The sequence below is a fragment of the Galeopterus variegatus genome, unplaced genomic scaffold, assembly GCF_000696425.1.
Source record: "Galeopterus variegatus unplaced genomic scaffold, G_variegatus-3.0.2 Scaffold1504, whole genome shotgun sequence".
In the NCBI taxonomy this organism is placed as follows: Eukaryota; Metazoa; Chordata; class Mammalia; order Dermoptera; family Cynocephalidae; genus Galeopterus; species Galeopterus variegatus.
Genome location: NW_007727615.1, coordinates 84593 through 99571, shown reverse-complemented (window position 1 = coordinate 99571; position 14979 = coordinate 84593). Strand labels below are relative to the sequence as shown.

General features: G+C 51.1%; 2 protein-coding genes across 2 annotated transcripts in view; both read left to right on the top strand.

The window, feature by feature from the left end:
• The first annotated feature begins 5385 nt into the window (after window positions 1-5385).
• Window positions 5386-10503, top strand: CFP (complement factor properdin). The gene is made up of 9 exons (XM_008577377.1): window positions 5386-5510; window positions 5592-5745; window positions 6769-6944; window positions 7397-7567; window positions 7706-7897; window positions 8104-8277; window positions 8476-8667; window positions 8822-8933; window positions 10256-10503. The coding sequence occupies exons 1-9, from the start codon at window positions 5438-5440 to the stop codon at window positions 10419-10421; spliced, it is 1410 nt and encodes a 469-aa protein (XP_008575599.1). The 5' UTR covers window positions 5386-5437; the 3' UTR covers window positions 10422-10503.
• Window positions 10504-14715: 4212 nt separating this feature from the next.
• SYN1 (synapsin I) overlaps window positions 14716-14979 on the top strand; it is a 45028-nt gene continuing 44764 nt past the window's right edge. The window contains exon 1 of the mRNA XM_008577386.1: window positions 14716-14963. Within this exon, the coding sequence (XP_008575608.1) occupies window positions 14799-14963 (165 nt within the window). The 5' untranslated portion in view covers window positions 14716-14798. The remainder of the gene's footprint in view (window positions 14964-14979) is intronic.

Genomic DNA, 14979 nt, shown 5'->3' with positions numbered 1-14979 from the left:
TGGCATGTGTCAGAAACAGTAGTAGAGACTGCATATTTGTGACCATGTGTGTGAGAGAAATTGTGGAAAGCAGCGATTGTATGTGAGTGAGAAAGTACAGAGGTTGTGACCACAAACTTTTAACAGGATGTGTATGTGAGAAATTGTGACTGTTTCAGAAAATCACTAAGACTGAATGAATGTGTGATTCAGTTACTGTACAAGAACCTGCAATGGTATTGTACAAAATAGTGTTTATGAGAAGGGAATGAGGACTGCAAATCAGTCACTGTTTGACAGGCTGTTGGCAAGTGAGACAGACTGAGTGACCAGAACTACATGCAAGAGACTATGTGGGCAAGAAACTGTAGTAGAGATTGACAGGGGCCATGTGTAGTTGACAAACCTCACTGTGTAAGCAGGCAACTCAGTGTTTTGAGAAACGGGTTGTGTGTGAACCCGTTTATGCAAGGTTGTAGTGTCAACTAAAGTCAGGGAGTGTATACGTGAGAAGTTGATTGTACAGTGGCCCCTAGGCATCCATGGGGGACTGGTTCCAGGACCCCCGTGGATACCAAAATCTGTAGATGCTCTAGTCCCTGATAGAAAGCGGTATAGTATTTGCACATAACCTACACTCATTCATGTATACCTTAAATCTTCTCTAGATTACTCATAATACCTAATATAATGTAAATAGTTGTTATAATGTATTATTTTAAATTTGTATTATTTTTCATTATTGTTATTTCTTAATTGTTTTTTTTTTCCCAAATACTTTCACTCCAAGGTGGGTTGACTCCAAGGATGCAGAACCCGTGGATATGGAAGGCCAACTGTGTGAAAGAAAGTGGCTGAGAGGCCAAACTGATGACCAAGACCCAAGATAGGAGAATGCGTCACTGTGAGTGTGGAAATGGTTCATGAGAGACCGTAGTAAGGACTGTGAGAAACGGGAAAGAGTGGCTGTGACTGGGAGAGTGTGCAAGGCCGTACTTGTGGCATCTTTGTGTGACTGGGGCTAGTGGCAAATTGGTTTACAGTTACTACCACAGCCTGTCCCACAGGTTCTGGTGAGACGGTGAAACAGTGGGGGCCACGTAACTGTGTGAGGGAGAGACGAGAAGCAGCGGGAGCTGGAAGGCAGCAACTATGGGAGAGACTTGACAGTGAGCGGCGGTGAGAGCGTGTAGGTCTGTGAAGCAGCTCATGCAGGACTGCAAGGCAGGGATGATGCATTTGTGAAAAAGCCAAGAAAATGAGCCTGAGTGGAGGAGACACAGAGTGGCCATGTGATGGAGGGGTATATGCACATGGTATGCTGACCGTGTGAAGGAAGTGATAGTGTGCACCATCGAGGTGGGGCATGACAGACTGACTGATTGAGACTTATCAAGAGCCCAGTGGCAATTGTGACTTAGTGACCACATATAGCAGAAGCAGGCTGGGGAAAATGATGGTGACACTGAATGGGTGACTGAGATGGTGTCTGAGAAACTGATTATGTGTATATGTATAACACCCTTCACAAGAGACTCTATGAAAGGCTGTAAATCAAGGACTGCATGTGTTGGAAGCTGATTGAGAAGAAACGTGAGTCTAGGTGACGAAGACAGTGTCCAAGATGCTGTGTGATTGTGTATGCACCTGAAGCTCTTCATAGGAGACTGGGGGAGGCTAAAATCAAGGACTGTGGGTGTGTGAAAAAGTGGCTCGAGTGAGAAGGGATAGTGTGACACTTCATGAGAGACTGGTTAGTGGTGACAATAAGTCAGTGACTATCTGCATGTGAAAAAATAACAGGCCAAATGAGTGCTGAACCAGTTTATGAGGTGGTGTGGCTGTTTGTGTGTATGTGAAAAACTGGTGAGGGAAAACAGTGGCGATACTGACTGAATGAAACAGGCCAGAAAACATGATTGAAAGTGTTAGGAGGAGACTGTAGTCTAGCTGGGGATCAATGACAGAGAAACTGACTCCATGAGTGAGTGAACGAGTGACAGAATGTCTGAAAGACTGTGTGATCGACTGTGTATGTAAGCATGTTCGTCAGAGACCATAGTAGAAGCTGTAAATCCAGAACTGTGTGTGTAGGTAAAAAAAAAAAAAAAAGTGAGAGAAAATGAGACCAAATGAGACAGTGTATGAGAGACCATGGATTGAATGTGCCAGGCCTAGGAGAAAACACAGGCCCCTCCTCCTCAGTCCCCTGGGTCAGCTTCTCCCAGTTCTGCAAAACTTGAAATGCTCAGTTCCCCAGGGCTGTGCCTGGGGTTCCCCTCTCTTCTGTTGCACCCTCTCTAGGTGGTTTCCAGACCCAGGACTTGAAATACTACTTATTGCCGGGTGATGCCCAAATTTTTACCTCCAACTCAGGCTGTTCCTCTTAGCACTTACAGAATTTCTAAGGTTTTGTTTATTTCACTTACTGATTCATTCAACACGTATTTATTGAGCACCTACTGTTTGCTGGTGACCATCTAATGCCCTGCAGACCTAGCAATTAACAAGAAAAGTCCCTGCCCTTGCGGAGCTGATATTTAGTGAGGGAGACCAAGAAGAAACAGACAAATACATAATATCAAGTAGTGATGTAATAAATAAGACTCCCTCTCACTCTTTGTTTAAATAAGGAATTTGCAGAGTCATTTTATTGCCTACACGTGTGGTAGAAGATGAAAGGGCCAACAGTCCTCTTCCATGGGGAATCCTACCAGTATTTATGCAGTTTAGGAGCAAAGGAAATATTGACTATAACATTAATACCAGGGCAACAGGTGATTCAATAAAGCAGCCAGCCAGAACTGCAGGTTTCTTGGGGAGTTTGTGATGTTTGAAGTCTTAGGATCTTAATAAGGCCCCTTTGTTCAAGCACGCTTTCACGGGCACGCTTATGTTATCAGAGAACAGAGTACTTCTGTAATGGATACAAATTTTAATACACATCTTATCGCCCACAAAACAAGACCAGTATTCTTGAAGAACTTGTGCTTTAACACCTGACCAAATTATTTTATCCTGTTTTAATTTGCAGAATGGTAATTCTCTCTGCCTGAATGCAGAGCAAATGAAGCATTCATTGCCTTCCTATCTTTCTTAGGCTCCTTTTTGTTAAAGAAGATTCCTGTTTTTAAGCGGGCTTTGAAGTTTCATTAGGGTTTATAAAAAAAAAAAAAAATAGCAGATCTGTGGAGCTCAGTTTTACCTGCATGGGAAATGGGCTGAAGAGGAATTCATTATTAATAATAAAATATGGAGCATGTAGAATCGTTTTCTCTAGATGAGACACAAAGCAAAAGAGGGGTCAGGGACTAGAATGGTAGTTCTCATAGTGTGGTCCCTGGGCCAGTTGTATCACTGTCACCTGGGAGCTTGCACATTCTTACAGGCTGACCAGTTAGCTCAGTTGCTTAGAACTTGGTGTTGTAACACTAAGATTAAGGTCAAGGGTTTGGATTCCCTTAACTGGGGGGGTGGGGGGGAGAAAGAAATGCACATTCTTGAGCCCTACTTCACACCTACTGGATCAGAAACTGAGGTGGATCCCAGCAATCTGCATTTTAACAAGCCGTTTGGGTCATTCTAATGCACATCAAGATTTGAGAGCCACTGGGCTACAGAGTGACAAGGATATCATACAAGAAAGGTAGCTGGGGAAGGCCTCTGTGAGGGAGGTGGCATTTATTGTCTGTCTCCTCTTTTAGAGTTTGAGTCCCTCGAGGGCCAGGATTTTTGTCTGTCATGCTCTCTGCTCCATCTAATGCCAAGAACCACATCTGGCATCGAACAGGTGCACAATAAATGTTGAATAGATCTATTCAACAAACACAGAGCACCTACTGTGGGCCATGCTTGGTTCTAAGGACTTTTAAAATTCTTAACTCCCGGGGCCAGCCCGAGGCTCACTTGGGAGAGTGTGGTGCTGGTAACACCAAGGCCACGGGTTTCGGATCCCTATATAGGGATGGCCGGTTAGCTCACTTGCAGAGCGTAGTGCTGACAACACCAAGTCAAGAGTTAAGATCCCCTTACCAGTGATCTTTAAAAAAAAAAAAAATCTCCCAATCTTCAAAACAAACCCTACCTACGCTGCAGGTGCTGTCCATGAACACATTTTACAGAGGAGGAAATAGGCTCTGGGACAGGGGATGTTACCTGCCGAAGGATACTCTGATGGAATTTGTTCGAGCTGCTTCCCTCCTAATCACCCCTGCCCCAGGCCCTAGAGGTATCCTCAGCTGGACCCCTGGGGCAATTGATAGCTTCAATCTTGCTCCTTCTGAATCCCTCCCCAGGCTCCTACCACTTCCCTTTCTCACTTCCCTTGTGCTTACCCCACCACCACATGCTGACCGCAGGGAACCTCCGTTTCAGGAAAGGGGGGTGGAGGTTAAGTCAGGGTGGAGGATGAAGCAACTACCTTGGTACCCAGTGCAGCCAGTGAGGAGGGACACGCTGAGCATGCCATACTCATTTCATCCTTGTTTAACACCCCCGTGAGGTTGCCCCTGTCATTGTGGTAGAGATTATGCACTTTAGAGATAGGAAAACAGTCTCAGAGAGTGACTTCTCCAAGGTCTCAAGCTAGGAAGATCGTCTTGCTCCAAACTCCTCTGCTCCCTGCTATGGTTTGAATATCCTCCTCCAAAACTCATGTTGAAACTTATTCCCCAAGGTAGCAGTGTTAAGAGGGTGGGAAATCCGACTATGGTATTTGAAGGGTGGAGCCTTTAAGAGGCGATTGGATCATGAGGGCTCTGCCCTCATGAGTGGGTTAATGGGTTAATGGGCTAACGGATTGATGAGTTATCATGGGGTGGCACTAGTGGCTTTTTAAGAGAAGAAAGCGACATTAGCATGTTCTTGTTCTTTCACCATGTGATGGCCTGTGCCACCTTGGGACTCTGTGGAGAATCCCTACCACCAAGAAGGCCCTCATCAGATGTGCTCCCTTGACCTTGGACTTCCCAACCTCCAAAACTGTAAAATAAATTCCAGGGAGCTGGCCAGTTAGCTCAGTTGGTTAAAGTGTGGTATTATTACACCAAGATCAAGGATTCAGATCCCTATGCCCACCAGCCACCAAAAAAAAGAAATTCCTTTTCTTTATAAATTACCCAGTTTCAGGTATTCCATTATAAGTAACAGAAAGCGGGCAAAGACACTCCCTTTCCCCTCTGAGAATTTTTCCAGGGAACATTCATTGAGCACTGAAAGGTTGCTGGGTGGAACTTGAGGTTCTGGGGATATGGTGACAAACAAAACATGACCAAGGGTGAGACAGGAAATGGGGAGGGGAGAGTAGAGAAGGAGGCAGGGGGGACAGGGGAGAGGTTGGCACTGAAGAGGGCTGGACAACACCCTCCCAGTTCCTCCTGCCGCGGGTTCCTCTTTCCCTACTGGAGGTCAGCCCAGATAAAGCCAGGCCTCCTCCCTGGGAGGAGGTGCAGTGCTCACCATGACCTCCCGAGCGCAGGCCCCTCAGTCACTGCTGCCGCCGCTGCTGCTGCTCTTCACCCTGCCAGCTGCAGGTGAGTGGGTGAAGGCCAGCTGGGCTGGAATGGTGCCCAGGTCCACCACATCCCTGATCATGGCCCCCTGCCCTGTTCCAGGCTCGGACCCTGTGCTCTGCTTCACCCAGTATGAGGAATCCTCCAGCAAGTGCAAGGGCCGCCTGGGGGGAGGTGTTGTCAGTGTGGAAGACTGCTGTCTCAACACTGCCTATGCCTTCCAGGAGCATGGCAGCAGGCTCTGTCAGGCATGCAGGTTAGGGGGAGCCTGGGGTGTGGGGAGGCAGAAAGGACTGTCTGCGGAGCGACCTAGAACCGGGCTCTTTCCTTCTCTGGGCATAGCTCAGGGTCCCTCAACCTTGGCACCATTGACATCTTGGGCTGGAAAATTCTTTGTTGGGAGGGGGTTGGGTGGGCAGTGCTGACCTGTGCATTGCAGGATGTTTTGTAACATCCCTGGCCTTCCACTAGATGCCAGTAGCAACTCCCCCAACCAGTTGTGACAACCAAAAATGTCCCCAGACATTGCCAAATGTCCCCTAGGGGGGCAAAATCACCCCTGATTGAGAACCACTGCTATAGTTCACATATATTGAGCACTTCCAGCACACTGGAAGCTCTGAGAGTGAGGCACAGCTTGGGTATTTCCGAAGGTACATCTACTCCCCTAATTGAAATGACGGCTTATATTTATTGAATGCTTACCATATTCCAGATACATTCTGTAACTGCTTACTGAATATTCCAGATACACTGTGGGAGTGGAAAGAGTTTGGGGATTTTTGAGGGCAGCTCTGGGCCCCTAGTCATGTCAACAGTTCATTTCTGTTTAGCATTAACAGCATACCCAGTGCTGTGCAGGGGTTTGGGGATAGATCTGGGGTATTTCTAGGGCTTCTGAGCTCATTGGGATGATGGCTCATGTTTTATTAAGCACTTCTTGTTTGCCTGCTACCCTGCAGGGTGGTGACCTGGTGGGTTTCTGATAGCAATTCTGGGCATTTGCTTACTGTGTGCTTGGCAATGTCCTTGGGGGACTTTCAGGGGTAACTCCAGGTCCCCGATGATGAAGATAAATGACATTTATCAAGCACTTACTGTATGCCCACTTCTTCCCATTCAATCCGTCAATATCCCTAGGAGATAGGTACTCATCGATCCATCCCACCCCACCACGCATTTACCCAGCACCCCCTCGTGTGCCCGCCCACACTCTGGAGACCCCACGCCATCTGTGTCAGCTTGTGCCAGGATGGGACACGTGTGCTCCTCTCCACAGGTCCCCACAATGGTCACCATGGTCCATGTGGGCCCCCTGCTCAGTGACATGCTCTGAGGGCTCCCAGCTGCGGCACCGGCGCTGTGTGGGCTGGAACGGGCAGTGCTTTGAGAATGTGGCACCTGGGACCCTCGAGTGGCAGCTACAGGCCTGTGAGGGCCAGCCGTGCTGTCCCGGTGAGGAGGATCAGCGAGGCTGGCAAGCACTCCCATTACCCTGCACCCTGCACCAGGAATAATCAGAGCAGAGGCCCTGAGGGTGGGCCTGTGCCTGCTGTTTGTGAGGAAGGAAGGAGTAGTCCAGTGTGGCTGAAGGAGAGGTGGGAGGTGAGGTCAGAGAGGGGAGGGGGCCTGATCCTTGGGGCCATGTTGAGGATGTTGGCTTTTTGCTGGAGTGATTTGGATTGTGGGCAGGGGAGAACTGACCTGACTTGGGTTGGGAGGAGGACAAACTGGTAAGGGGTGAAGCATAGGGACCAGTGGGAAGGCTACGGCAGTAGTCCAGATGAGCCAGGTATGGTGGCAGAGGATGTGGGGACAGGATTACTGATAATGGTGTACATGAGGAAGCAAGGAGCCCTGAATGATGCCTCCACCTCCACCCCATTCCCCTCTTTTCCCTCCCACAGAGATGGGCGGCTGGTCTGACTGGGCGCCCTGGGGGTCTTGCTCCGTCACCTGTTCCAAAGGGACCCGGACGCGCCAGCGAACATGTGATCATCCTGCCCCCAAGTGCGGGGGCCACTGCCCAGGAGAAGCACGCGAGTCAGAGGCCTGTGATACCCAGCAGGTCTGCCCCAGTGAGTGAGGGCACCCACAGGACACTGATGGGGGAACCCAGGGTGGGTCTATGGAGTTACAGCAGGGTAACTGCCAGGGCAAGAGGATGTCAGCACGCATGACCACACTTGCATCTCCACACTGCCACCCCACCACAGCACACGGGGTCTGGGCCACCTGGGGTCCCTGGAGCCCCTGCTCAGGCTCCTGCTACAGTGGAGCCAAAGCACCTGGGGAGAAACGAAGTCGCACATGTTCTGCACCTGAGCCCTCCAAGCAGCCTCCTGGGAAGCCCTGCCCGGGGCCAGCCTATGAAGAGCGGAGCTGCACTGGCCTGCCGCCTTGCCCAGGTATGCAGGGGTGAGGCCTCTGACACTCTGCCAGCAGGGCTTTTGGTTCAGGGCACAGATTCTCTACCATTTCAGGGGATAGAGTTCTTATACCATGTGACCGTGCAGCCCTTCATTTGGGGACAATCTGCCTCAAGGGTCTAGGGGCTATGTGGGGGGGGGGGGGTTAAGTGGCCTTGTCCTCATTTCCTTACTCCCTCCAACAGTGGCTGGGAGCTGGGGGCCATGGGGCCCTTTGGAGCCCTGCCCTGTGACCTGCGGCCTGAGCCAAACCCAGGAACGACGGACATGCAATAACCCTGTGCCCCAGCATGGGGGCCCTTTCTGTGTCGGTGACGCCACCCGGTCCAACATCTGCAACACGGCTGTGCCCTGCCCTGGTCAGCACCTCAGGATGCACAATTTCCATGCCCAGTTCCTGCTGCCGAGGCCTTGTCCCTGCCTCCAATTCCTCCTTTCCTGGCCCTGATGCTTTGGTTGCACCTCTGACTCCCCCTTCCCACAGCCCTCATTCCTTCCTCTGAACCCCCTTGCTGGCTGCCTGCTTTGGCCCAAGCCCCTGTTGCCCTTGTCTGCAGTGGACGGAGAGTGGGATGCCTGGGGGGAGTGGAGTGCCTGCGTCCGCCTGAACATGAAGTCCATCAGCTGTGAGGAAATCCCAGGTCAGCAGACTCGCTGGCGGAACTGCAGGGGCCGCAAGTTTGAAGGACAGCGATGTGCTGGGAAACAGCAGGATATCCGGCACTGCTACAATATCCAGCAGTGCATCTGTGAGTGCCCACAAACTCCACGGTGAGGGTAGGGCAGCCCATGCAAGGACAAGAATTTTCCAGCTCTGTGCCATGGACCCTATGTCCCTGCAGACTCCCTCTCCCTTCCCACTGAGACCTCCAATTCTGACTCTGACTCCCGCCCTCATTGCAGTGAAAGGCTCATGGTCAGAGTGGAGTAACTGGGGGCTGTGCATGCCCCCGTGTGGACCTAAACCCACCCGTGCCCGCCAGCGCCTCTGCACAGCCACGCTTCCCAAGTTCGTGTGAGTGATGGGGCAGAGTGTGCCTAGGAGGGGTCATGATATTGAAGGTGGGAGAGTCAGCTACCCCAACCAGGGCTTCCACTTGTGGGTCTGAGGTGTCTACGTTGCCAGTTACCATCTCCCAGCTGCAGGAAGAGGGGAGGAACTACAGAAGATGAGAAAGAAGATACTGGGGGGAGAATTCATAGCCTCTGTGTTCTGCAGTCACTCAGCCATCATGTATGCATTTACTCTGACCTTTCAGTTATCCATGCTTTGAGTTGCTCAGCCACTCAGGCCTCCATTTACTCACTCGTTCCTGTAGTCACCTATCTATGCCTCTATTCACTCTCTTGACATCTCACTGCCCCAAAGCACTCCAAGGCCTTTTTGACACCAGTTACAGACACACAGAACTCAAATCCGATGGATCCCCCAAGGGACCCAGGTGAGCAGGGCCCTGACAGAAGGTTTATGAGGAATGAGTGGTGTGTGGAAAAGGGACTGCCACCTCACCCTGAGTCCAGGAAGCTGATTGAGCCTCCCAGTGCAGGTAGGGGTCGGGAAAGGCATTCCTGACATCGAGACTGTGAGCAGAGTCCTGGACACAGGTGATTGGTCACCCCAAGTGTTCCCCAGTGACCAGAGTGGCCCAGGTGTTAGGATTATAATACTCATCCCTTCCTTACTTCCACATACATCAGGATACCATATGAGGTGGGCTGTTCCCAGCTCGTGGAAAGCCTGCCATCTGTGGTCTCCTGGCTGTGGGGTTTAGAGTGTGTCCTGAAGATGAATTAGAGGTGTTGAATGGAGATGCAAAGGATTTGAATGAGTGAGAGACCGAATAGAGGAAAGACCAACTGAGGGAATTGGAGTGGGAGTGAATGGAGAGAGAGAGAGAGAAAGACTGACTGGCTTGGGGCAAGTATTTGGGCCTAACAAAAAGGCCTCGAATGTCAGCACAAGGCATTTGGGTTTTTTCCATGGGTCAGTGGGAAGTGATATAAAGGGATTTGGAGGTAAGAGAAGGTAGCTCATGTCAAAAAGTAACAATCACCAGCATTTATTGAACATGTACTATGTGCCAGGCACTGCTCTGAGCACTTTACCTGAATTAACTCATTTGCCCTCACTCAGCCCAGTGAAGTGGGCATTAATATTATTCTTATTATTCCCATTTGTAGATGAGGGAAACGGAGGCACTGGGAAGATAAAAAATTTGCCCAGTGACTCACAGCTGAAAAGTAGTGCTGGGCACACAGTAGGCACTCAATAAGTTTGTTGAATGCATTCTTGCCTTTCCTGAGCTTTTTCCCTCCATTCCCCCCTTAACGCCCCAGGCCCACCATTTCCGTGGTCGAAGGTCAGGGCGAGAAGAACGTGACCTTCTGGGGGAAACCGCGGCCACTGTGCGAGCAGCTGCAGGGGGAGAAGCTGGTGGTGGAGGAGAGACGGCCGTGTCTACACGTTCCTGCCTGCAAGGACCCTGAGGACGGGACCTTCTAACACTTCTCCCTTACAGTCTGACCTCCTAACCTCCCTGACCTCAATAAACCAGCCTCTTCGGGCTCTTCTAAGATTCCTTAAAGGAGGAAAAGCAACTTTATCCCCTTCCCCAAAAGTGAGGGAATAGCATCCCCTAGGGCAAAGGGCACGGCATGAGCAAAGATCAGCCCCAGCCTCCCTTAGCCGCTGCAGTAACCCAATGTCTTCTTCATCCCCTCTCTGCGCCACCTAGGCCCGGGGCGTCCCAGCACGTCCCTCTGCGGAGCTCCGCGTTACGGGTTCCCTGGTTGGCTACTCGTCCTGGCAAGCACTTCTTGATTGGCCAGCGTGCTTGTTGGTTGCTGTCTCCCCGCCTCCTAAAGTTCCCTAGGCTCCTATCCGCGGGAGCCTCACCGAGGGCCGGTTCCGCATCAATCGACTGTGAGCGGCGGCAGAGGCCTGGCCGGGGTTGGCGCCCTGCCGCGCGAGCACCTGCACCCACCCACTCCCTATCGCCTAGCTCCAACACCGCAATTACCGGCGACAAATAGCTCCGCGAGGCGGGGGGCGGACGGAGGAAGTGCCTATGATGTGCTCTGAGCTGGGGCGGGAGCAAAGGGAAGCTAAAGTCAGCATCTGCCCGGAGGAGCTCCCAAGACGAACCCAGACACATTCACTCAACACTCATTAGCGTCTACTGTATACTGGAGCTAAGTCTGGGCATCTGGGATGGAGGAGGGATGGGATGGTAGAAGGTGAGGACATCTGAGTGAGGGAACAGACTCAGAATACGTACTCCTTTCGTTTGACCGTTTATTCAACATTTAATGCCGACTGTATACTAACAGTAGTGCTGGACATCATAGCGGATAGGGAAGAAAAGGAATCAGAGCGGTACGTTTCTCCACAATGAAGGGAACAAACCCAGACACCAGTGATCTTAGCATTTGCTTATTCATTTACCACTTATTGAATGCTGGGCCCCTTGTAATGAGATGCGTCATAGACTCATCATAATTATGGTAATAGCTAATACTTAGAAAGTATTTACCATGTGCCTAAGTAGTGTCTTAAGGCTTTCCATAGCATGAACTCATTTAATCCACAACAAACCCATGAGGGTCATTATTATTATTATCCCCATTTTACAAAGGAGGAAGCAGAGGCATAGAAAGGTAGTGGGCTGGGTATTTTTGAAGTACCATAGATTGTGGCAAGGCCTTAAGTGTCAGGAGAAGAGTTCAGGACTTTGTGCTGTGGATGAAGAGGACCCCGCTGTGTGAGAAGCTTCGGGTGGGAGACTTGGACACACGGAGTCTGTCAGCCTGCTCATTTGACTTCCCTGGGTCGATTTCCCCTTATGTAAAATGGGCCAATTGATGGATTGGAGTGAAGATGAAGTTAATTAGTACCTGGTCATCTTGGGAGGACTGAGCCAAAGTGAGGAGTTCTGGTTGCTACTACAGAGTATGAAAGGCATGTGTTTACAAGACAGTTGGAGGTTCAGCTGTGTGTGTTGTGTGTGTGAGCTATGCAGACATATGGGGCTGAGCAAGAATTAAGGATGTGTTGAGTATATGTGAAGGGTGTGCGAGGTTACAGCTGTGTGTGCGCCGTAATAATGTGTGAGTTATAAGTGTGTGTGCGTGCATGTGCACATGAACATTAAGGTGACATGGATATGCATGTGTGTGAGTTATCAACATTGGTACAATACTGAGTGTGAATATCAAGGGTATGTGTTTGAGAGCCATTGCTCACCAATGCACGACAAAAAACATTCTTGGAGCCCCTTCTGTACACCCATTCCTGCTGAGGAAGATGGAGACAGTGGAGAGGAGCCTTCCTCTGCCTCGGGGAATTCAGACACTCGTCAGGGGAATAGGAATCTGAGAATGGGGCCCCTAGGAAGAGGCACAGTCTGGAGACAGGTTCCCGAGAAGTCCGAATTCAAGCCCAGAGGAGCTAGAAATGTCTGTCCACCTGCAGCTGCTCCTGTCCCTGAGAGAGGGCACCACAGGCCCAGCACAGTTGTTTGCTTCCATTACTGGGGAAAAAACTGGGGAGCACACACTTTGAAACATGGGAAAATAACCCATTTGTGTAGAGTTCCCATCTGGGAAACAATGGGATTTGGAATGCCAGAGAGAGCATTCAGAAAGAGGAAGAAGGAATGGCCAAATCAAAGGCCTGGGGAGTAGAGGATAGTTTGGGATGCCTTTAACTTGGGGTCTATAGGAGCCTAGGGGAAGAGGAATGGAATCTGAAACCGGGGGCGGGGGGGAACTTCCTGGACACAGTGACCAAGGCAGCCCATGAGAGAGGGAGGGAGAGGACATTCCTGGCAGAGGTTATAGCACATGCAAAGGTACAGAGGTTGCCCCTCATCTCTTCCTCTCCTTAGAAGTGGATCAGGTGATCATCCCCTTTTTACAGATGAGGAAACCAAATCTCAGAGGAATTAACTCATTTCCCCAAGGCTATGGTGGAGGCTCAACTTGAACTCAGGCACTGTGACTCCAGACCCACTATTTAAACTGGCCAAAGATTTAATGAATAAAGAATGAACAAATCAATAAGTAGATTATTCACCTGAAAATCCTGCAGGCAAATCTGCCTACTTCTTGCATATCTTCTGCCACCTCACTTGGTCCACCATCATTGCTCACTATGGGAAAGGCCCTACCCAATCCTGCCCCTATTAACCTCTCTGACCCCATTTCCTACCACAATCCCCCTCACTTTGTTCCAGGCACACTGGTACATACTGGCTGTTCCCTCTTCCTGGCACATACTTTAAAATATATGTATAGATTATGAAGTGAGCGTGACCCTTCGGGGAAGAATTGGAGTTCTGGGATTACCTCATCTGTAAAATGGAAATTATATTATCCACCCCATAGAATTGTTGTAAGGGCTGGATGAAACAATACATGTAAACGGCTTAAGTAAGTGTTGAGTACAGTTAGTCAACAAATGATCATTTATGGATCTGTGCTTTTACTATAGTCAAGATCTTACAGATTTGACAGGATCGCATCCCACCTCTTCCTGGACTACCTCATTTGCTCATGTGCAAACATTATTTGGCACCTACTGTGTGTGTTCCCTGGGATGGGCCTGTCTCTCTGTGGAAAGTTCTTGGGTGCAGCAGGAGACAGCCACAGGCACTAATAAAATCAGATGGTTATCGTCGGGTTTGGCTGTGTCCAGAGAAGAGGGACGGGGGCATATAGACCAAGTGTGTGGTGGGAAGGGGGTGGACACACATCAAAGCTAGAGCTGCAGGGAATGTCTGTGTGGCAGATCTAGGTTTCTCCATGATCATCTGTGAGTATGTGTTTTGTCTGGGTGTACATGCTTGTGTGAGTTTCCTTGGGTCTCTGTATGTCAGTGTGTTGCCTGTGTGTGTGTACGTGTGTATGCATGTGTGTATGCAACATGCCCATGTGTGTTACCCTGGGCTTGTGTGTTTGTATATATACCTAGATTGTGTGTTCTGTCTGTACATGCTCCCGTGTGTTTTCTTACTTTTATATGCCTCTATGTGTATCTCCACGTGTGTGTCATTCCCTGTGTGCCTCCAGGCACCCCCCCTCAGGCCACCCAGGGCAAGGGTGTGTACACCACCCAAATGTCCACCTCCACTTGTCTAATGCTGTCTACACCGCCCCCGGATCCTTCTCTCTGCCTAGCTGAGCCTGTGTGGACGTGGAAAACTGATCTCCCAGCGGGGCATTGCTTGTGACCCCACCCGTCGCCGTGAGGGGGTTATTTTTCTACTTTTATGTCTCCACCCCCACCCCAAAAATGCCTTCTATGGTGAATATCAACACTGGAAACAATATCTGCGGAGGGTCCTGCGTATGGGTGCAAGTGGGTGTGAGGACCAGGATGAGGTGGGGTAAGGGGGCCTGCCTGATGGCCGACCCCTACCCTCCAGACAAGCACCCCGCCCCCACTCCCCAAATTGCGCATCCCCTATCAGAGGGGGGGAAGGGAAACAGGATGCGGCGTGGCGCGTGCGCAGTACCGGATTCAGCACCGCGGACAGTGCCTTCGCCCCCGCCTGCCGGCGCGCGCCACTGCCGCCCCAGCACTGAAGGCGCGCTGACGTCACTCGCCGTTCCTCCGCAAACTCCCCTTCCCGGCCGCCTTGGTCGCGTCCGCGCCGCCGCCGGTCCAGCCGGACTACACCACGTGAGGTGCGAGATAGGGGGCACGGGCGCGACCATCCGCGTTGCGGCGGCGGCGACTCAGCGCTGCCTCAGTCTGCAGCGGGCAGCGGAGGAGTCGCGTCGTGCCCGAGAGCGCAGCTGTGCTCCAGGGCCCCGCGCGGTCCGCCCCCGCGGCTCCTGAGCAGACTGCCCCTAGGACCCCCTGCCCCAAGCCGCAGCCATGAACTACCTGCGGCGCCGCCTGTCGGACAGCAACTTCATGGCCAATCTGCCGAATGGGTACATGACAGACCTGCAGCGCCCGCAGCCTCCCCCTCCGCCGCCCTCTGCCGCGAGCCCGGGAGCCACACCCGGTCCCGCGACTGCCACTGCCGAGAGGGCCTCCGTGGCCGCCCCCCTGG

Coding starts and splice junctions, on each gene's coding strand:
- CFP (XM_008577377.1), top strand. CDS start 5,438: ATGACCTCCCGAGCGCAGGCCCCTCAGTCACTGCTGCCGCCGCTGCTG. Junction 8,668..8,821: donor CAATATCCAGCAGTGCATCT/GTGAGTGCCCAC, acceptor CCCTCATTGCAG/TGAAAGGCTCATGGTCAGAG. Junction 8,934..10,255: donor GCCACGCTTCCCAAGTTCGT/GTGAGTGATGGG, acceptor TTAACGCCCCAG/GCCCACCATTTCCGTGGTCG.